Here is a 22958-nt window from a genome sequence, read left to right as displayed (position 1 = left end):
GCTGTCCCCTGGCCTCCTGTGTTTGTGCAGACCTGCACACATATGCAAGAGAATACACACACACACACACACACATACAAAAAAGGAAGATAATTTTGCTAATTACACTAAAACACAGACAGTAAAGTAGCAGAGTGTTAGAGGTCAGTGCCCTGATGGTCAGGAGGCCAAGAAAGCTGCCCCACTTCCTATAGCACTCAGACAGGGAAACGGCTTACAGCTCCTCATGAAGACAGGTCAAGGGAGTCTAAGAGAAATTATGTTCAATTTTTACATTCAAACCACACGGTTTAAAGGAGACTAATGCTTTTAAAAAACCTTACTTGAGGCTAAGATAGGTACAAACATGTTTCATTCAATTATTTTTAAGAAAACAAAAAAATAAGATTAACTGGAAGAATAAGTAGCATGATTTCAGTAACTTCCCTTTGCCTACCCACAAGTAAGATGCTGAGGAACTAAGAACTATGAAATTCAATCATGCTGGCAGAGGAAGAAAACAGCACTTTTCTAATAGCTAAAATGGGTTGTCTTAGGTTTCTACTGCAAATAAAGAGAAGAAATTTACACATACAAGGTACCAACTTAATAACAGTTACAGTCTACTTTCAAATCCACAACATAACAGCATAATGAAAGGCATGGGTACAAAGCTTGGAATAGCAGAACTATTATTTATAATAAATCTTTAAATACATGATCCCAAATGAGTAACTATAAACCTCTTTTAATTGATTGCAAACTATCTTCCTTTTCAGAAGTTTTAGAAAGTAATCCTACACAAAACTTAAGGCATTCTACTCCATAAACTAAGAGTTTTTGAAAAATAAAAAGTTCTTAAAAAAAAGAAAACCAAAACAAATAAACAAAACCCAAGAGCTAAAGAGGTGGCTCAGCAGTTAAAAGTTATTTAATGAACTTGCAGAGGACCTGACTTTCATCGTTTCCAGCAACCACATTAAAAGGCTCACAACCACCTGTAACTCCATCTCCAGAGATCTGACACCCTCTTCTGGACTCCAAGGACACCTGCACTCAGAGGTGCACAAACCCACATGCAGATATACACATGCAACTGAAAATAAGTCAGGGATGGAGAGATGGCTCAACAGTTAAGAGCACTGGCTATTCTTGCAGAGGCCCCAGATTCAGTTCCTGGGTCACCCAAGCAGCTCATAACTGTCTGTGATTCCAGGGGATCCAATACCCTCTTCTGGCTTCTGTAGGCATTGCATGCACATGATGCACTTACATGCAAGCAAAACATACAGACACATAAAGTAAAAATACAATGTAAAAGACTCTTTTAAAACTACTTTCTAGCCTATTTTAAAAAACTTTTTATTAGGGCCAGGTGTGATGGTACACACCTTTAATCCCAGCACTCAGGAGGCAGAAGCAGGAGGATCTTTGTGAGTTCAAGGCTAGCCTAGTCTACATAGCGAGTTCCAGGAGAGTTGGGGCTACAGGAAACCCTGTCTAAAAAAGATTTTTAAAAAAAGAGAGAGAGATAAAACTTTTTATTATTTATTTTAATTTATGTGTTTGAGTATATTGTATGCATGCATATAAGTGCACCTGTGTCATGCAACACTCACAGAGGTCAGAAGAGGGCATCAGATCCCCTAGAGCTGGAGTTACAGATGATTGTTGGCAACAATGTTGGTACTGAGAACAGAACTCAGGTCCTCTACAAGAGCAGTCACTGCTCTTAACTGCTGAGCCATCTCTCTAGCCCCCATATAGCCTATTTTTTAAAAAACTGAATATACTGGGGCTGGAGAGATGGCTCAGTGGTTAAGAGCATTGACTGCTCTTGCAGAGAACCCAGGTTCGATTCCCAGCACTCACATGGCAGCTACAAACTGTCCTTACTTAACTCCAGTTCTAGGGGAATCTGAAACCCTCTTCTGACCTCCAAGGCATTGCACAACACTGGTGCACTCACATACATGCAGGCAATAAAACTCATACACACAAAATAAAATAATAATTTTTTTTTTTAAATTGAATATACTTGAATAAACTTTGTATAGTAACTCAGAACCAAAGAATCTTAGGTTTACAAGAATCTCATACCAAGTTCTCTGGTTTCCAATTTAAGATCTCAGCCTTCTAAACTGTTTTTTTTGGGGGGGGGCGGTGCTGAGGCAGTATCTCACTATGTAGCTCAGTCTAGTCTCCCACCTCATGATCTTCCTGCCTTAGCATCCCAAATGCTTGGCTAACAGGCAAACAACCACCATCATGCCTGGCCCTCGCTAGTCTTAAAGATAAAGAATACTCTACTTTTGAAAGACTACATAAAGGAATGACTCTAAATCACTTCCTTATAGTGAAAGGAGCCTCCTTAATAATTTGATTTTAAGTTCTAATCTATGCCTGTGTTCATCAAAAGCAAATCTAATGCTCCAAATATAGAGTCTTTCAAATAGGTAAAGTCAAGTTAGCATGAATCTCAATGCTTTCTCCTCTCCAAATCCACAAAACAGAATCCTAATCATGGCTACTGAAACACCTAAATATCTTCTTAAAAACACTACTGCAGATATGGCCTGAAATGTTGGGAAATCACTTCTTAAAGGCACAGCACACAGACTGACGAAGTTACTGACAGGCTCCCAGTCCCATTCTTGTATTACATCTTCAGCTCTATTTTCTATTATTCATGACTCTCAAGTTCCCACTGTGGATATCTGAGGTCACAGACTTTGTAGTCCTGGCTTCTTCTTGTGAATCTTTGAGTCACACTTGCTATCTCCGAAGTCTGAGGATTACAGTACTATTGGCAATTTAGTTTAAAATCTTTTTCATAAGGTCAGTTAGGTCAGGACAATAATTCTTCCTAGACTTCTAAAGAAATACTCAAAACCTGAAAAGGCCCTTCTTCCTAGTGTCAGGAACCATCATTCCAGAGTCTAAATCTAAATTCTAAAATCCAATCCCTGATTGTACCCTCCCTGAAGTTCTACCTTGGGCAGGAAAAATTAATGAAAACACTACCTATAGTCATAATCAACCTGGTCAACATTTCATATTCCTTTAAAAAAGAATTCATATTCCTTTAAAAAGTTTTGAGTTCAACTGAGAGTTCAGGGAGAAGGTGAGAGAGAGGAACACACAGATGCTAACAAGATTTTACTCCAAATTGCTGTTAAACATGAGAAAACGACATAACACCCATTTTTTCAGCTTAGAAATGTTTTGGGTTTTCTTTAAGAATATTTTTCTGGTTTTCTAGCCATGTTTTTTATTGTTTCTGCTGTTTGTTTGGTCTGGGCCTTTCATTCACTGCCCTCTCTAGTAGCAAAAATGAAAAGTCATCAGCTACTTCAGTAACTATATGCCAGCTTCACACTCTTGGAAGACAAACCATTTAACAATAACAAAGGTGAGGGAAAACACTGACTTGGAAGCTCTCTCAAGAAGGTAGTCATCTTACTCAAACAAGAATACATGCATGTAAACCACTGATTAGCTTTCTTTTCTAAGTATAGAAGAATGTTTTTAATGTCTCTGTTCTTCCTTCAAAATCTCTCCTCCTACGTTCACCTACTCCATCACCACCATACATTAGCTCTGTGTCATCACTTCTTGCTAAGATTAAGTAAAAGCTTCCAACTAGTGTCCCTGAAATCTACTCCACAGTACCCAGACCATGCTGCTGCATGTAGCACAACTGTTGAAGACAAAACAGAAAGTTTAACAGACCAATTGTACCCTTGAATAAAAGAACCACTAATTGCTGTTTACCACCTGAAGGGAAGATCCCAGAAATCCCAGACTTTCCACCAAGTTCTCCAGAGTGCTACAGCTACTTCCCTGAATCCCCCAGAAGACTACAGGTTCTTGAACAGGGATAAAACTTCAGCTGTCTCCAGCACCAAAGCCCTCCACAGCACTTAGTGCTTCAAGTCAGTTAGGTAAACTAAAATGGAAAAAAACTGTACCTGCAAGACAACTGCTGAACAACCTTTCCTTCTCAATTTAAAAGAATGTCAAAAGAGAAGCTCTATATAATTTAAACATAAATCCTTGGACCATCTCCCTTTTGTTGTTTAGACAAAAGTTCAATCTATCCGGGATTTTAAATCATTGTTTTGTCCACATTGCATGTTAAATCATTAACCTTTTATCTAGATTCTATTACCATTCTTTTTTAACCTTCAAAGTTATTACTAAACAGAATACAAACTCAGAAAGGAGCATAAAATAGAGAGGTAGACCTTAACAAGTTACTGTAGAACTGATGCCCATGTGGCAATCACTCTGGTCAAGAAAGAGTCTCCAAGCATGCAGCTAAGATACCTACAGATGTCCCCTTCAGCTCAATTCTAGGCGTGCTCCTTCCCTAATTTATATGGTAAAACATCTTGTTCTCTGTAGTTTTACTGCCCAGGTATGAATCCTAATGCCAGAGTTTCTAAGCTTTCTTTTTGCTGCTGCTCACCTAAGAAGTCATTTTAGAAATTTTTTACCTAGTTTCACCTGCACTGCCCCATGGAATTTTGGCATTGCAGAACTGTGTGTATTTATGTTTTATGGCCAAAGACAGTATAATACCGAAGAATGTTTCATTCTAAGGATCCATTTTCACTACCTGCACTGAAAACACATGCCCTAAAAATACTAGTTTTACAAATTTTTGAAGTCTATATAAACAGAATTGTACAAAACTGGTTTGGAGTCAGGTTTCATCTGCTTAATACTGTATATAAGATTCACCTAACTTGTAGGCTAGCAGCTGTATCACATTTTAAGGATACCATATTCTTCACTGTATTGAAATTTCAGGCTTTTTGGTTTGGAGCTATGATAAACAATGCTGCTCTGAGACTGCTGTATATGTCTACTGGTGTGCCTAAGCACTTATTTCCTGTGGAGTATATGCCTCAAGAATTCCTTAATGTGCCAGGTGTGGTAGCACATATTGTTAATCCCAGCACTTGGGAGGCAAAGGCAGGCAGATCTCTGTGAGTTGTAAGAGGACAGCCCAGTCTTCATAGTGTGTTCCAGACCATTCAGGGCTACAAAGTGAGATTCTGTCTTTTAAAAAAAAAAAAAATCCTAACTACATATAGGGCATGGTATCTTCTACTTGTACCAATTCATTTCTCCAAAGCAGCTGTACCAATACACACTCCCATTAGAAGAATAAGAATCCCATTACTACATTCTTACCTTAAAAGAGAAGTTAAGCAAAATATACTCTATGCCTTCTTTTTCTTTTAAGATCTGAAGATCACTGTGCAAAGGACTATCAGGGTCAACCCTAGTTAGAAAACAAAAGCCAGTTCAAACAAAATTTTAAAACTCTTTCTTATTGAACTCAAAACTGGACCAGTTCATGAGCTATAACCAAGACCCCAATGTAAGTTCCAAACAGAAGTTCTAAAGTGCTCTAGATCTCCCAAGAAAATTGTCCTTAGGAAATAATATGAAAAAAATATTACAGTATTCTAAATCCATTCTAATTAGGGGATTTGAAATTAGCACTCATTCTAGTTAGATATGCATACTTTTTGAACAACTCAAAAAAGAATTGATATGCTTTCCTAAAATTATTAACCAAGAAGTTCAAGGAAAGAAATTTGCCACCAACAAAACCATGAAAGTCAAATCACTATAAAAAGACATTTTTCTACAACTGTTCTATAAATACTGCACAAATCTCTTTATTTTAAACATAAACTGGTAGACTAGGCAGTCTCATTAGGTTATTTGAATGCATTCTTCCAGGCAAACCTCAAAACCACTTTATGCCACATCTGGTCCCTCCTTCACTCCGTCCTTTTTCATTTTAATATTACGTCTCAGAATCAGCTCATTGTAACAATCTAAGAACTATTGTTATAGGAATAAGTAAGGTCTATAATAGTTCATTATAAAGGTATCAAATTAAAGAGGCAAAAGAATTTTTTCTTTGCAAAAAGTAGGTCAGCACAGGAAAGGCACTTACTTATGTAATTTAACATGCCAGTCATATAAGCTGTCATTTATTAGTTCCACTGAATAAATCCCTGTAAAGATAAAGCACACGTTGATTTCTCCTTATTTGATTACGTATTACTCCGAGGCAAATAAATGTATATACTAAATAGTAACAATGAAATTCTGCTATTTAAAAATATGGAAAATCTATACTGTATTATAAAAATTTTACCACTGAAATCGAGTCTTACTCATTTATAAAATAGTCATCAACTAAAGGATGCTTTAATGAATTAAACTGTTTACTGCTCACTTTGAGTGAAAACATACATTAGGCAAATCATATTTCTGTGTACACAGAAGCATTTCTATGAAGATGGGATATTTACACATTACATGGTTTTTGTAATCTTCAGCTTTCTGAGATCGCTTTTGTCATTCTTTTTATATACCATACATACATCTATTGTCAATCTTTTTATTTTAAAGATTTATTTTTAGTATTTTACTTGTGTGTACATTTGTGCAAATGTATGCCACTTCTATGTATGCCTGTGGAGGCCAGGAGAGAGTGTTGGATCCCATGGAGATGGAGTTACAGGCAGTAACTCTATAAATCAAGAACTTTGTTTTTACATAATTCTAGTCATTTTTATAGGATAACTCAGAATTCCTGAATCAATGCTATCTTTTCCAATGAATTAAAGTTATCTTCTTCTTGAGCTGGAAAGAAAGATGGTCCTCTTCCAGAGAGGATCCAGGTTCAATTCCCAGCAACCACACAGTGGCTAACCGCAATAGCACTATCTAAGCCAGGTTTGGTGGCATGCGAGTGTAATCCCATCACTGGGCGGAAAGTGAGTTTAAAGCCAGCCTAGACCAAATGGCTCCCCTAACACTATTCAAAAGAAACAGAAGAAAGATCTGGAGGAGAGAGCAAAACAGAGGCAGCAAAGACAGTGACGTCCTTACCTGTCTTGTAACTCTGTGATCTGTAGATGTCCCTGAGCTCCTTCATAAGTCTATCTGAAGCTTGCACGGACCCAGAAACTGCACCCTGAAACATCAAGAAATGAAAGATGTAAGGCACTGGAACATGATATAAAAAAATGTACAGTAATCACCACACAACATTAAGTCAATGAAGCTCAGTTAAAGATCATGAAGTGTCAGCCTAGTCATTTACTCTTTTTAATATTTACTATATTTTTTATTTTATGAGTGTATTGCCTGCATTTAGGTGCACCTGTGACATGCAGTGCCCTCAAAGGTCAGAAGAGGGCATCAGATCCCCTGGAACTGGAATTATAGACAGTTGTTAGCTACATGTGGGTACTGGGAACCAATCCACGTCCTCTGCAAAAGCAGCCAGTGCTCTTAACTGCCGACTCATTTCTCCAGCCCCAATCTTGCATTTTTTTAAATTTTATGTGTATGATGTATTACCTGCATGTAGGTAAATACACTCATGTTGTGCAATTCCTGCAAAGGTCAGAAGAGGCTGTCAAATCCCCTGGGATTGGAGTTACAGACAGTTGTTAGCTGCCATGTGGGTGCTGGGATTTGAACCAGGGTCTTCTGCAAGAACAACCTGTGTTCTTAACCACTGAGCCATCTCTCCAGCACCTGTTTTGTTTTTTTGTTTGTTTTTTTTTTTGAGACAGGGTCTCCCAGTAACCCCAACTGGCCTGGAACTCACTATGTAGACCAGGCTGGCCTTGAACTCACTATGTAGACCAGGCTGACCTTGAACTCACAGAGATCCACCTGCCTCTGTCTCCCTAAAGGAGTGTGCCACCACGCCCAGCGGGTTTTTTAAGACAGTGTCTCTCTGTAGCTGCACATGACCTGGAACTCACTATGGTGACCAGGCTGGCCTTTATCTCACAGAGATCAGCCTGCCTCTGCCTCCTGAGTGCTGGGATTAAAGGCATGCACTACCACACCTGGCAGTTGTTTCTTGTAATTAAGGAAGAACCATCTAGCAGCATGTCTAGACCATCAAGGGTTCTTGCAATAGTGCTAGAATTCATTATGTGTCGATTCTGAACTCCAATTTCTAAAACTACTAGAAGACTCTCACAACACCACATTACTGACAAAAACAGAGTTCCATTAACAAGACTATAAGCAAGACGGTTGGTTACACTCAAAGTCAGTTTACATCTTGAGAAAATGACATTTGCCTTCATACAACTAGTTGTAGTTCTTTACAGCATTAAAACTTCTCTAAAGATGAAAAGGCACCAATCTCCTATTAAGCCTAAGGATGAATCACATTAGTTTTTGGTCATGTGAAATTAAAGATTTTGACCAGGCATGGTGGAATACCCCTTTAAATCCTGCACTCGGGAGGCAGAGGCAGATGGATCTCTGTATGAGGCAGGCCAGCGTGGACTATGTATTGAGTTCCAGGTCAGCTGGAGCTACAAGGAGACTCTGTCTCAAAAAAATAAATAAAGATTTGGGGCCAGCAAGATGGCTCAGCTGGTAAAGGCACTTACATCAAACCTGATGAACTGAGTTCAATCCTAGAACCCACAATGTGAAAGGAGAGCACTTATTCCCACAAGTTGTCTTCTGACCCCCAAGTAAAACTGTGGCAAACACACGTGCATGCATACACACACACACAAAATTAATTAATTAATTAATTAAACATAGTAAGAACAAAGTTCTTTAATTAGAGATTGTAGAAGTTACACTACTCTGTGGGAGAAAATGAGTTTATAAAGGTAGTATTTCCCAGCTATGTGTTTTTTTTTTCCTTTTCATGTATATATGATATACATGTGTATATGATATACATGTGTATGCATATGCATGTGTTCCTGAGAGCCCAAGGCTTGGGAGGGAGGGTGTTTTTCTGGATTGTGCTCTACTTTATTCAATGAACCCAGAGCTTGCCAATATAGCTAGCCTACCTGCTCAGAAGATCCTGTCTCTACCTTCCAAGCGCTAGAAACACTGACAGGCCACCACACTCACCCAGCATTACATAGGCTCTGGAGAGTCTATGAGTAGGGCATGGTGGCGTACACCTTTGATCCCAGCACTCAGAATGCAGAAACTGGTGGCTCTCTGTGAGTTCAAAGCCAGCCTGGTCTACATAGAGAGTTACAAGCCAGCTGGGGCTACAGGAGACCCTGTCTCAAAAAGATCCCCCCCAAAAAGACACAGACTTGAAGTTCTACAACTGGTCAAACCCGAAGAATAAGTGACTCTGAGGTGCCCAGCTCTAGGTGACACACCTACAATGCAACCTTTACACCTAAGGCTCAGGGAACAATCACAGAAAATGGAGCAAAAAGAATTTAAGAATTTAAGACACCTGCTGCTAGTTAATGCATTCCAGACATGATAGGAAAGCTACCCTAATGAAATCTACAGTGTCGTAGTCTTAACAAAATCTTCACAAAGACAAAAGCAGTTTACAAGCCAAGGTGGATGGAGAAATTTTCACAGGGTCCCACCAGAAGATGAAGAGCTGCAGACAATCAATCCATGCTGAGGGAGGGAAACTCAGTTTTTCCAAGGACTAGTTCCCTGAGAGGTTATCTAATTACAAGTGGACTGTCCTAAAGAGAGCTACACACCAGCTCTCTTGGATTCAGTGCATTATTTGTGTGTCTTATGTATATATGTATACACACATGCATGTTTGTAAACATATGCATATGTAACAATAATAATCAAAGAAGAGGACAAGTAATTGGGAGGGAGGGACATGGGAAGACTTGGAGGGGGACTGGGAGGGACAGAAATAATAAACTCACGTATGACATTCTCAAACATAAAAAAATATGACATGGGCTTATCTAAATTTCCTTGCTATTGAAAAAGGCTTGCCAATTAAATTAATATAGTAAATAAGACCGAATGAGGGGTAAGAATCTACCTGCTTACAATTGACATTAACATGCATAACAATTCATTCACTGTTCAAAACAAAGCAAAGAGTCCTCAGATTTTGTAGTGATAATAAATAACTCTAATACAAGGTATATCAGATAGATTATCACTGTACATTTCTCTAGACATTATGTATGTATATAATAACATGCACACACATACACACATACAGCTTTCTTTTTTCACAAGTCATTCAAAAGGTATATACTGTCTGTCTACATTTTAAAGTTGAGAACATAGGTATCACCAAACTGTACATTTCATACTGCTACACGCTTCTCATAAGAAATGTTAAAGTAAGAGAAAAATTACTTTGGGTTTGATCAGGGCACAACAGACCAGAGGTCAGCTTCATGGAGGAGAAAGAATTTGAATAATACTTTGTAGGAGACTGAATCTAAGCATACTCTCACAGTAGGAAAGCAAGCAAAGGAACAGCAGCAGCAGGATACAAGGGGGTGGGAGTGGTTTCTAATTTCATTTCTGTTGCTGTGATAAAATAAACTGACAAAAATCAACTTAGGGGAGCAAGGGATTTAATTCAGCTTACAAATTCCAAGTCACAGTTCACCATTGTGAAGAAGCCAAAGCAAGAATTCGAGCAGCTTGCCACATCATATCACAGTTAAGAGCAAAGAGAAACAAACCACACACATGCTAACCTTGCTTGCTTTGCTCAACATAATTTCAAGACTCTCTCCCTATCCCCCCACACACCCCTAAACCCATCCCTGCCTAAGGAATGGTGCTGCCCAGTGGGCTGGGTCTTCCCCTATCAATTAAGACAAGTACCCCCAGCCCCAGGCATGCCACAGGCCAACCCGACACACACAAACCCTCCCTGAGACTCTCTTCCCAGGTGATCCTAGGTTGTGTCAAGTTGACAATTAAAGCTGACCAGGATGGGGTTATTACACAGGGTATCAGCAGACCATTCCAAAACCTGAAGAACAGGTGAACAGGGTAGAGTGTGGCTGCCAACAGTCAAGAGAGGCTGCCTAGATCAACAAAAGCATATGACTGAATCCACTACTATGACAGGGATAGAGGGGGAAGGCAGTGAGACTCGTGTTTTCATTAATTACCCAATTACTACCTATTTAACCACCAAGTCCTTGAGATATCTACTCACACTTACATTTAAATGGTCTTGTCTTTGAGTCTTCCTAATTTTCTCCAATATGGCCAAATTTTCTTTTTCAATTCCTTCATCCTCGGACTTTTTCCCACTAATGGGCTCTTCTTCCTTCATCTCGTAGTGATCCAAGTCTTCTATATCCTACAAAAAGAAAAAAAATTACTTAGCTCATTCTAGTTATTTTTCTTCACGAGCTTCTTCTGCCAAAAGATAATTTCTTACTAGAATACATAGGTTCCAGAAAGGCAGGATGCATCTACTCTACAAGGACAAGGAAAGCTTCCATATTCCATTCAGAAGGTTCTCTCCTTTAATATCTTGGTTTATTTAAAAACTAGACTGAGTACATCAGATTTAATAGCTTTACAAAGTCATGACTTATCAAATATGCCATCTTTTGAATTTTCTATTAAGAGGAACTTTTAAAATTTTTTATTTTGGGGGGACTGGAGATAAGGCTCAGCGGTTAAGAGTACTGACTACTCTTGCAGAGGACCCAGGTTCGATTCCCAGCACCCACATGGTGGCAACGAACAGTCCTTAATTCCAGTTCCATGGGAATCTGAAGCCCTCTTCTGACCTCTGTGGCACTGTACAACACCGGTGCACTCACATACATGCAGGCAATACACTCATACACACAAAATAAAAATAATAAGTAAGACAGACAGGTGTTTGCCACCATATGGGTCCTGGGAATGGAAACCAGGTCCTCTGCAAGAACAGTCAGTGCTCTTAACCCCATCTCTCCAGCCCCTAAGAAGTACTTTTGAAGCAGTTTAGTGGCTGGTACCAAGAACTTTATTTATCTGGGCATAGTAGTTTGTGCCTTTAATCCCAGCAAGTTGGCAGCTAACAACTGTCCGTAACTCCAGTTCCAGGGGATCCAGTGGCTTCTTCTGTCCTCCTCGGGCATTGTACAACACAGGTGCACTTACACACATGCAGGCAATACACACATACACATAAAATAAAAATAATTTTTTTTTAAAAAAAAAAGAAAGACTTTGCCAGTCTTTTAAAGGTGTGGTGGTGCACACCTTTAATCCCAGCACTTGGGAGGCAGAAACAGGCAGATCTCTATGAGTTCAAGGCCAGCCTGGTCTACACAGTGAGTTCCAGAACAGCTGGGGCTACAGGGAGACCCTGTCTAAAAAAGACCAAAAAAAAAAAAACAAAAACAAAAACAAAAAAAACCGACTTTAAGAGACACACATTTAGAGTTTTGGAAGTTGTCTGTGGTAATAACCTATTGGCTTTTGTAATTAGGGGAAAAAATCAGAACAAGAATTTGAAAACTACCACCAGGTCAACATCTTTACCACATCATTCTGCTCCGTCCTTTCCATGCCATCTGATCTTACACACACAAATCAATGCACAAGATTTTTAATACTAACTTTTTCAAGTACCTTACTACTCTACTTCAATTACCAAAATCTCTAAAAGAATTTTTACTTATCTCGATTTTTTTCACACAGATTATGATTTTAGACCAGGTTGATAACCACGTTCAATCCAAACTCAATGGGTCTCTTTCTTGGGAAGTCAGCTCTTCAGCCCATTACATTCTGTTCCTAAACAGACTCAGTACAGGACTTCCCACTCCGTGGCACTCTTTGGTGGACCACCTTTCAGCCCTATCTTCCATCTTATACTTTATCTTCAGAATTCCATCAAATGCCCTCAGTTGCTACCCACCGCCGCACCACCACCCCCACCACCACCACCACCACCACCACCTCCTCCTCCTCCTCCTCCTCACTTCTTCGCCCTCTCCCCTTCCCTTTCCCCTTCCCCCGCCTCCACCTTTAACTTCAGTCATATTTCCATCCACACATTTCACATGAATTTTAATCAGCAAATCGCAAGCAGGCTTCATCATTATCTTCCTAAAACAATATTCACAGCACACTATTCACTGCTTATGGCCTTCTCACCAACAGCCATATTAAACAGAAATGTCTGTCTCTAATTCAAATTTTCTGTTGTTAGATCAACTCCACAAAATAAAATTCAGGTTTATTGTTGGGCATTCTTTCACACAAACATCAAACAGGCCAAACTAAATAAAAATAAACAGCAACTGCATAGACAAAAAAAAAGAAAAAAGGCAACCTTTTATTTTCGGCCTTTTAACCATCTCATACAAACCAACTACTTATAGTACTGCTAGGTCCACAGACTGGACTGCTCAGAAGACTGGGTTTTTGTTATTGTTTGATTGTCTTGTTGTTTTGTTTTTGTTTTCTTGAGACAGGGTCTCCCTGTAGCCCCAATTGGCCTAGAACTTAACCAGGCAGGCCTTGATCTCACCTGCCTCCCTAGTGCACTGGGATTAAGCCACCAAGCCCAGCTTGTTTCCTTTTTTTTTTTAACAAGGCTTTTTTCCTCCTTTGAGATTACAAAGAATATGGTCACACACGAGTGGTAAAAAGTAGAAAGAGAATGCTTCCAAGGCTGGTTTGGCTAGCCACTAACTTTACAAATGGCTGACTCCTAACAATATGGGCAAAAATACAAACTGTAAATAAAAAAAAATTTTTTCTTTTAACGTAGTCTTGAGAAAAAAAGCGGGGTGTTGGAAGATTTTTCCTTTTTCTTTTTTAAGGTTTTCTTTTTCTTTTTTGGTTCTTTTTCTTTTTTAATCTATTGGAAATATACTTTGAGACTATGGCAAACTAAATTGGTAGTTACAGGCTTGTGTCTATGAGTAAAATAAGTATTAAAATTCATGTTGTTGTTTTGGTGGGTGATGGAAAGCACATGTCGTATGTGGCTGGCACTGCCTGCTGTGGGCAGGAGGGTCTGCCTCTCTTTTTCAAAGTAACCATGTTTAGATTCTGAGGCGGGAAGTGGAAAGGGAAAGGTCATGGTGGCCTTTTAAGTGTAACTTTTCTTTTGCTGTCCAGTCATCCTCATTGGTCTTCTGCTTCTTGGTACCAACATCATCATCCTCACCATCTTCAGCTGTCTACTTGCCCACAGCGGCCTCAGTCTCTTCATCTTTATTGCCATGCTCTTCCTCCCCATCACCTTCCTCTTCCTCCTCTTCTTCCTTCCCATTTTCTTCCTCTTCAGCTACTTCACTGTCAGCCTCCTGTTCCCCATTTTCCCATTGTCACATGCATCTCTTCCATTCTCTGCCTCCTCTACAATTTCCTTCTAAGTCCTTGGTGGTGACCCTGGAGCTGGTGTCCACAATCCAGCTGACACGGTAGGGCACAGTGATGGGATGCAATGGGTGAAAAAGAAAGTGAGAGTTCAAAAATTTTAATGAGAAAGCTGCCAGAGTACCCAGTGGAGGAGGAGGCAGGTGGGGAAGGTGGCTCAGTGAGTGGGGAGCAGGACCCAGGAACAATGCAAAGATAGTTTTTTGGAATAGTCAATCTAATTCAAAAAACTTAGCCCTCTCCCTTTTCTAGCCAATCCTACATTCTAGGACTCTAACACATCAACTCTCCACTACCAAAAGGACGACATCTGGTACCCCGAAACACACCCAAAGCCTTTTCCACTACAGTATGTTAGTATCCTGAACTGTCCTTTTCACCTTTCTTAATGTGACACCTCCAAAGTACTGTCCTATCTTTCTAGATTCCCCTAAGTGTTAACTTGTTAATCTTGTGAGAAGAAAAAGAAATGTCTTGAAACTCTGAGTATGTCTATTTCACTCGGTTCTGGTTCACGGAAAAGCTTTAATGTTTTCATGTAATTTATCCCACCTAAGCTAAACTGCAAGAAAACATCAAAGCAAACAGTCTACCTCCCAAAAAGTCATTCTAATTGGACAATTTTAAGAATTATTTTACTCACAGACACAAGACTATAATTACTTATTTAGCTTTGACATGTTTCCAAATTATATTTTAAAGATTTTAGAAAGAAAGGTAAAAGTCTGAATAAATGTAAGATCAAAAAATTGTGTTAAAAATCATAAAAATCTATATACATTTTCAAGCCAGGCATGGTGGTGCATGTCTGTTAAGTCCCAGCACTTGGGAGGCAGAGACAGGCAGATCTCTGTGAGTTCAAGGCCATCCTGGTCTACACAGTGAGGTCCAGGCCAGCTGGGACTACAGGGAGTAAAAAAAAAAAAAAAAAAAAAAAAAAAAAAAAAATCTATATACATTTTATCTGGTCAATGGAGACATAGATCTTTTCAAAACTTGAACTTAAATTCAAACCTCAAAGCCTAAAGATTTGTCAGTGACTGACAACTAATTCAATGTCTTTGGAATTTGCTTCTGAATTTGTCATGGTTTGAATGTATCCCCCCTCCACATATCAGGTATTATAATGTGTTGGCATTAAGACATGGGGCCTTTAACAGATGATTAGGTACACACCCTCCTTTCTCAGTGATAGGATTAAGGCCTTTATAAAAGCAGCTTAACAGATCATTTTGCTAGCTTGCTCCCTCGACCTTATGCCTTCTACCACATAGGACACAAAGGTTCTCCAGACACTAAATGCTAGCCCAACTCCCTATCTTTCAGAACTGTGTGAACATAAATTTCTGTTCTTTTACAAATTACCCAGTCCCAGATATTCTAATTCCAGCAGCACAAAACAAGCTAAAACGAAGTTCTTAGATGGTTTTCCGCAAGATACAGTGTCATTGCTTCTAGCGAGTAGTCTCTGCAAAGTTGTCCAACTTTCCTTTTATTCAAATACAAAACTTTTTGTGTGTGGACATATGCATGGCGCCCAAAGGCAATGTTGAGTTCTTCCTCAATTACCCTCCACTTGTGTGTGTGCACATGCATGTGTGTCTATGTGAGAGAGAGAGAGAGAGAGAGAGAGAGAGAGAGAGAGAGAGAGAGAGACTCTCCCTATAGTCCCAGCTGGCCTGCAACTCTATAGATCTCGACCTCATTGAGATCAACCTGCTTCTGCTTCCCAAGCACTGGCATCACCATGCCCAGCTTCCATGTTATCTTTTGAGACAAATTCTCTCACTAAACCTGGGACTGGCTGATTGGCTAACTTGTCTGGCTGAACAGGAGGTCCCAGTGATTCTCCTGTCTCTACCTCCCAGCTGAAGTCACAGGCACAATTCACTGCACACAGCTTTGTTTTTTTATTGTTGAGTGCTGGGAATCCAAACGCAGGTCCACATGCTTGTCCAGCAAGCACTTTATCATCTGAGCCATCTTCCCAGCAGTAAATACAACCCTTTTTAAACTTAGTAGCTATTCCTAAAAGTAACCAAATTATAAGGTAAATATTGCTTATTCGTAAATGTAAACATAATATTTTTATTGTTTAATTATTTAATAACCACATAATTAGAAGAAGCATTTCATTACAACAGCATTGACATACTCAATAACAATTTCCAGAGCTAAGACGCATCTCTTTCAAAATTGGCTGTAAATTTTTAGGTTTACAGTTGAATTAATACAGATATACAATATTGTACCCAATATAAACCCTGTAAGACAATTGAACAAGGACTTTATTGCATTTTAATACACTTAGATGTTTGCACATGCATCTCTAATCTCTATATATCTAATTATTACTAGTCACATTCAGTTACTTTCTGAGATCCTTGGCACCTGAACATGGATATAAAGTCATCAGATAGATTTCAATGGTAATGTTTTTCACATCTACTAATTAACATAAAGCAAATATTTATGTTTCTTCTTCAAATGTAACTCCTTTTTTAAAATTTATTTTGTGTGTGTGTGTGTGTGTGTGTGTGTGTGTGTGTATTTCATACAAAACATCCCAAACAATCTTATTCATCTATAGACCCACATCCCAAGTGACACCCTCCCATAGCCCTCTACTCCCACTGGAGCCCATGTACTCCATCAACCCTGTCACTGTCCACTGTGTTGTCAGTGCCCACAGCTGTTCCCCAGTGCTTGTCCATCCACTGAGTGGATGATAGTCTAGTCAGCTCTTCCTCATCTAGCAGCAAGCAGTTGCCAATATTCCTTTAGATAAGATTGGGGTCTGCTGTTCATTTTCCCAGTTCTATGCTGGGTTACTGTTTGGGAGACTCTTGGGCCACTCTAGTCAACAACTCAAAGGAAGGTATCTCCTGTCTGGCGTTGTTTCTTGTTATGTAGCCTTTAGCTATACACATGGACTCTTTAAAGAATTGTACTATCCCTTTAATCTTTGTTATACTTTCATTTTGGTTGTTTAAGACCATGCAGTTGGCCCAGATAAATCAATTTATTTTTACTCTTAAGGTCGTTTGAGGATCTGGTCCTCAGGGGTCACATGGGCTTGGGAGGGGCCCCTGGCTCCTTTCTTTTACCAGTTCCATCTATGTGAAGATAAGTCAAAGGTCCTGCTTGACCGCAGACGGCTTCACTTGGAAGCATGGAGGAAATGTTTCCTCTGTGTGTAAACATAATTCTAATGTTTAATGTTAAGAGCCCTCATTTTCTAGGAAATAAAACACACAAAACAATTTGTTCAAAGGCACGTGGTTAACTGGAATCAAAGTCACAGTTTAGCAATCATACTCCATTTGAAATAAAATGCGCTTTTTTGTTACTCCCCATTAACATTATTAGTTCAAAAGAAAGGCTAAAGAATTGTTCAAACATCAAAATATTCATGAAATCAACAGGTAAAGGTACTTGTCCCCAAGCCTGATGGCCTGAGTCCAATCCTTAGAACCCACGTGGTAGAGAACATGGACTCCTGAAAGGGTCCTCCATAGCCACATGTGTACCATGGTACAACCACACACTAACAAACACGCACGCACGCACACACACATATCCACATACACAAAAATAAATGGGAAAAAAGATATTCATGAAATATATTCTTACATAAAATACCTACTTCAGCCATCTCTTCCTCTTCTTCTTCTTCTGAAGTTACCTCTTCAGTTGTCCCATTCTGAAACAGAAGAAGAATTTGCCAAAGCTACACAGAACACAGACTACATTAGAAAACTATCACCACCAATCACTATCACTGCAGCTCCATGAACACAAAGTTATCACAACTGAAACACTTTTTTTTTTTTTGTCTTTTTCAAACAGGGTCTCTCTGTAGCCCCAACTGGCCTGGAACTCACTATGTAGGCCACGCTGGCCTTGAACTCACAGAGATTCACCTGCCTCTGCCTCCCAAGTGCTGGGACTACAGGCGTGCGCCACCATGCCCAGCATAACATTAAATTTTTAAACCCAGCTTTGACTTAACACACAACCATTCATTTGTTTTCTTAAAAAGAAACAAGTTTAAACAATCCAATGTAACAGATGTCTTAAGAATAAACAAAAACAAAAGCATTCAGATATAAGGAAACTGAAAATGTTTAAAACATAATCTAATTTAAAATAAAAATTTTACTTACATAGTTATATGTGCTTTTACTTATAATAAATATTCTAAATTACAGATTATCTACTCTTTTAACTTGAAAAGCCTTAATTTCAACTTTCTACAAATTCAACTGCTTTACATTTCAAATAGTCAGGTATGTTATAAAGAAGTAAGATACTTTATAAAACTAAAAATGACAAATAATCACTACTTGACTAAAAAGCCTGTTTTTCTTTTTAAACAAGTTATTTATTATAGAATATTTCTCTATAAAATGCAATTTTACTGCATTTAATGGTTTTAGGAAGGGTCTTCATATCTAAAGTTCAAAAAGAGAAGTCTCCTGAGCCAGAGTTAAAGGTCTTCAGGTCTCCATGAGTGTATCTCATTCATAAGGTGAGCTTTAAATGCTTACTATTGACCTCCTAGAAACTGAAAGAGAAAAGGGGGAAGGCAGTTCCAAAATTGTGGTTCATCCTTTTCTTCATTCCCCTACATTACATATTCCAAACTACATAACTAGTCTAAAGGTCCCAAAGAAAAGTCCGTGTGCCAAGGGTGAGAAAGAAATGCTAATTTCTGTACTTTCTCCAGAGAATCTGTTTTCAAAAACACTAAGGTGATTCTGACATGTAACTTTAGCCTAAGACTGTGACCATCAAACTAGTCCCTACCCTTCATTTTATAAACAAGAAAGCTGAGTAATGTCCTTCCCGCAAAGGATAATTTGACAAAAACACAAAGCCGGTTAGGCTTGTGAAATCCTAAGGTAAAAGTCATTTCAACATGTAGCCTGGCTTCTTTCTAAAACCCCCTGAAAGCAGGCACTGATAGTGCCTCACCCCTGTAATCCCAGCACCCAGGAGGGGTGAAGCAGGACTACTGTGAGTTCAAGCCAGCTTAGGCTGTATAATAAATTCTAAATTAGCCTGAGCTACAAATCGAAACCTTGTCTCAAAACAAAAACAAAATCAGAACGGGAGAGAAAAAAAGACTTTAGTAGAAAAAGTTCATTGCCACACTAGAAAAACAACACAGAAGGTGCTTACTTCCAGTGAACTAAAGCTGTAGGGACACATTAGAAGACACAAAGCAGATGGAATCTCACTTAGGTTAGGAAAGCCTTACCTACTCTAACTGAGGGGACCACAGAAAAATAACAGGACTTTTTTTTCCCAGATGAATCACAATTGCTATAGTTGCCTCAACTACAGTTTCTAAGGATCATTCACTTCTATGGGAAGCCTAGCTACCTTGATGTCTTCTCACTATGTGAGTCAGAACCAGAGAGAAAAGAGAGAATGCTTTTACTATAGCTCAACTCAACAGCAGGATCTCCCAACAGACTCAGGAGCTAGAAATCACCCGCACACTCCCAGTACCTCCCCATCCTTGTGCTGCAGAAGAAGAGCACAGGTCTACAGCAGAGGTGAGTGACAATCCTATGAGCATCAGTTTTAACGACTAGTACTGAGTATATATACCTCAGCTATAAAGGAGCAGATAAACAAGTAACAACAGGCAATTAAAGAAAACTGACATTTTTGAAAGGCACCATATAAAAAAGCCAGACACTGATTTGAAGCATTGCAAGTAAAGGAAATCAAATTTAAAACCTAACTGGCATCTTTAGTATTACTGAAAAACTACTGTACCCACAAAACACAAGGAAATTGTTATTAAAAAGGACAGGCCCGTTCTGAGGAATAAGCATTTGAAGGCAAGAAAAACAGTAAAGGGCTAAGAGAGCCCAATGGACATCTCTAAACAAACATTTATGATTAAGAAGAACAAAAGTGAGACATTCACTTACAACATGAAGAAAAGAGATGAGGGAAATCAGAAGAGTCAGAAGTAAGAGGACAGTCAGGGGGCATGAAAGACAGGCACACAGAGCCCTAATGCTCATCCAGAGGATGAAAGAAGTGGCTCTGAAAACCCCCAAAGAAATACTAAAAAGCAAAACAGCAGAATTCAGTTAAAGAGAAAACCAAACCAACTTCCAGAAAAAGAAAAATGAAACACACAGAAAGAGGGCTCAGAAAGGCACTAGACTTTTGTCTGCAACAATAAATATCAAGGACAATCCAAACAGAAGTCGTGTGTGCAAACATGTGTTCTTTCACCACTGGATCCTCCACACCAACGTACTTTTTATAAGCTAAAACCTGACACCAAGTATTCAATACTCTATGTATACTATACACATCTCTGCAACCCAAACCCTTCTAGAAAAATACAAAACCAGAATATGACTTGATGATCTACCTGGCATAGCAAAGACAGCAACCACACTGGGTCAAGTTTGAGAAACTGCTGATAATGTAGTTGAGAGCTCACAGCCACATTCTCTGATCAGGTTGACAAAAATAAAAATAAAAATAGCCCAAAAGTCATCTGAAAAATGTCTGAAAGTTCTCTGTCTAGGTAACTGTAGGGCTGAAGAAACAGATACTCATACCCTAGTAAATCAACTCAGTACATGCCCCAGAGAAACGACTACACAGAGACCAAAAGTAGAATGATTCAATTAGAAACAACCTAAATGTCCATGAACACTCAATGGCAAATGGGTAAACAGTCTGTTACATTCACACAATGGGATAAACACAGCAATGAAAAGAGAACTGCAGCTCACACAGTCTGGAGGAAATTCACATGCATTGCTGAGCAAAAGCAAACTACGAAATTAAGAGTACATACAGCGACTCTTAATATGCAGCTCAACAGCAGGCAACGTCAAACTCTATCATATGAGGCTGCATACATGACTGGTAAAACTAGAGAAGAAGATCTGAAGCAGTGTGTGCAAGGTTTCTGCTGTGCTAACAATTTGCTGCTGCTGCTGCTGCTGGGTAGTAGCTAGGGAACAGCTCCCAGGATCTCACCGTAACCATGCATTCTATTTAACTTAAGGTTTTTGTATTTTCAGCATACGCTGTATTTCATACAATAATTTAACAGAGTGATGTGAACAAAAGGTGTAACAGAACTACTTAGGAAATACAAGCTAATCAGAAATATATACAAATTTTAAACTTGTACAATGAAATCAAACAGCTTGCAAAGAAAATGTACAACCTCTCATGTTTGCTAAAAAAGTAATTTTAGGGCTAGAGAAATGACTCAGCAGTTAAGAACACCTACTATTCTTCCAGAGGACCTGGGTTCAATTCCAAGCACCCACATGGCAGCTAACAACCATCTGTAAACTCCAGTTCCAAGGGATCTGACACCCTCTTCTGACCTCTACAGGTATTGCATGCATGTGGTGTACTTACATACATGCAGGCAGATACTCATACACATAAAATAAAAATAATAAAATATTTTTAGAAGTAATTTTAAGGATGGGGCAATAGCTCAGCTGTTAAAGTGCTTGCCAACAAATGTAAGAACGTGAGTTCAGATTCCTGGCACCCATGTAAAAGCCAGACATGATAAGTGGGTGTCTATAATCCCAAGCACTAGGGATGCAGACAGACACAGGCAGTTCCCTAAGGCTCTTATGTCAGCAAGTCTAGCCTACTGGGTGAGGTTCAGACTAGTCAGAAATTCTGTCTAAAAAAGAAAGGTGGACATTACCTGAAAAACACCCGGGGTTGCTCTCTGGCCCCACAGAAACACATATATGTACACATGCACACGTTCGCACACACACATAATTTTAGTCAAATATACATTTTTTTAAAAGGTAAGGTGGTGCACACCTTTCATCCCAGGACTCAGGAGGCAGAGATGGGCAGATCTCTGTGAGTTCCAGGCCTGCTGAGGCTCTAGGAGGACCCTACCTCAAAAAGGCAAAGACAAAAAAAAAAAAAAGATGAGGAAAAGGAAGAAAATTAAAATGCTGGGGGAATACGGAAAAGAAAACACATCACATTTTTAAAAGAACAATCTTTTCCAAGTACCTAATCTATTAAAACAGGCAAGAAGAAGTAATCAGGATAAAGAAAACTACTTTAGAAATGGATCAGGCTCAAATGTTTGTTTAAAATAAGGTTTTTTTCACCTCAGCAACACTGATACATCAGGCCAGATACTTTGTTGTGGGGGTTCCATGAACTGCAGGATGTTTCAAAGTATCCTATCTACTCACAAAATGCCAACAATAGGTATCTATCTGCTGTAGCCTGTGATAACAATCAAAAATGCCTCCAGCTAGTTCCAAAGGTCCCATGAAAACAAAGCTGCCTTTGGTTGAAAATTACTAATCTGAAGTACACAAGATCAGTCAGGCATGGTGGTGCAAGCCTTTAGTCCCAGCACTCAGGGAGGGAGGCAGAGGCAGGTGGATACCTGAGTTCAAGGCCAGCCTGGTCTATATAGTGAATTCCAGGCCAGCTGGGGCTACATGGAGACCCTTCTCCAAAAAAAGGCATAAATAAATAAATAAATAAATAAATAAATAAATAAATACACAAGATCATTGAAAAGAAATGTAAAGCTTCCTAAGTCATTACCTTGATACAGGAATGAAACAGGAGCCTAAAAAAGAAACACAAAACCATCCTACAATCTGAGTATCAGTAAAAATATAAAAGCAAAATATTATCATATCCATCCTAATAATGTTTATTAAGGAAATGCAAAGATACTCAAAATTTTGTCATGCAATTCACAAATTCTACATCAGTCTCTCTATTATTAAAAAAGAGAAGCCCAGGAT

General features: G+C 39.0%; 1 protein-coding gene and 1 pseudogene across 2 annotated transcripts in view; both read right to left on the bottom strand.

Annotated features, from left to right (window-relative positions):
- Ube2q2 (ubiquitin conjugating enzyme E2 Q2) overlaps positions 1-22958 on the bottom strand; it is a 71478-nt gene that overhangs the window by 22773 nt on the left and 25747 nt on the right. For both annotated transcript variants that reach the window (XM_008823418.3, XM_008823416.3), the window contains 5 exons: positions 17801-17857; positions 10982-11122; positions 6904-6988; positions 5960-6020; positions 5182-5272 (listed from right to left, as the gene is read on the bottom strand). In XM_008823418.3, the coding sequence (XP_008821640.1) occupies positions 5182-5272; positions 5960-6020; positions 6904-6988; positions 10982-11122; positions 17801-17857 (435 nt within the window). The remainder of the gene's footprint in view (positions 1-5181; positions 5273-5959; positions 6021-6903; positions 6989-10981; positions 11123-17800; positions 17858-22958) is intronic.
- On the bottom strand, positions 12904-14294 carry LOC103726048 (annotated as a pseudogene).

Source organism: Nannospalax galili, unplaced genomic scaffold, assembly GCF_000622305.1.
Source record: "Nannospalax galili isolate Female #2095 unplaced genomic scaffold, S.galili_v1.0 scaffold28, whole genome shotgun sequence".
In the NCBI taxonomy this organism is placed as follows: Eukaryota; Metazoa; Chordata; class Mammalia; order Rodentia; family Spalacidae; genus Nannospalax; species Nannospalax galili.
This window is presented reverse-complemented; position numbering and strand designations above follow the sequence as displayed.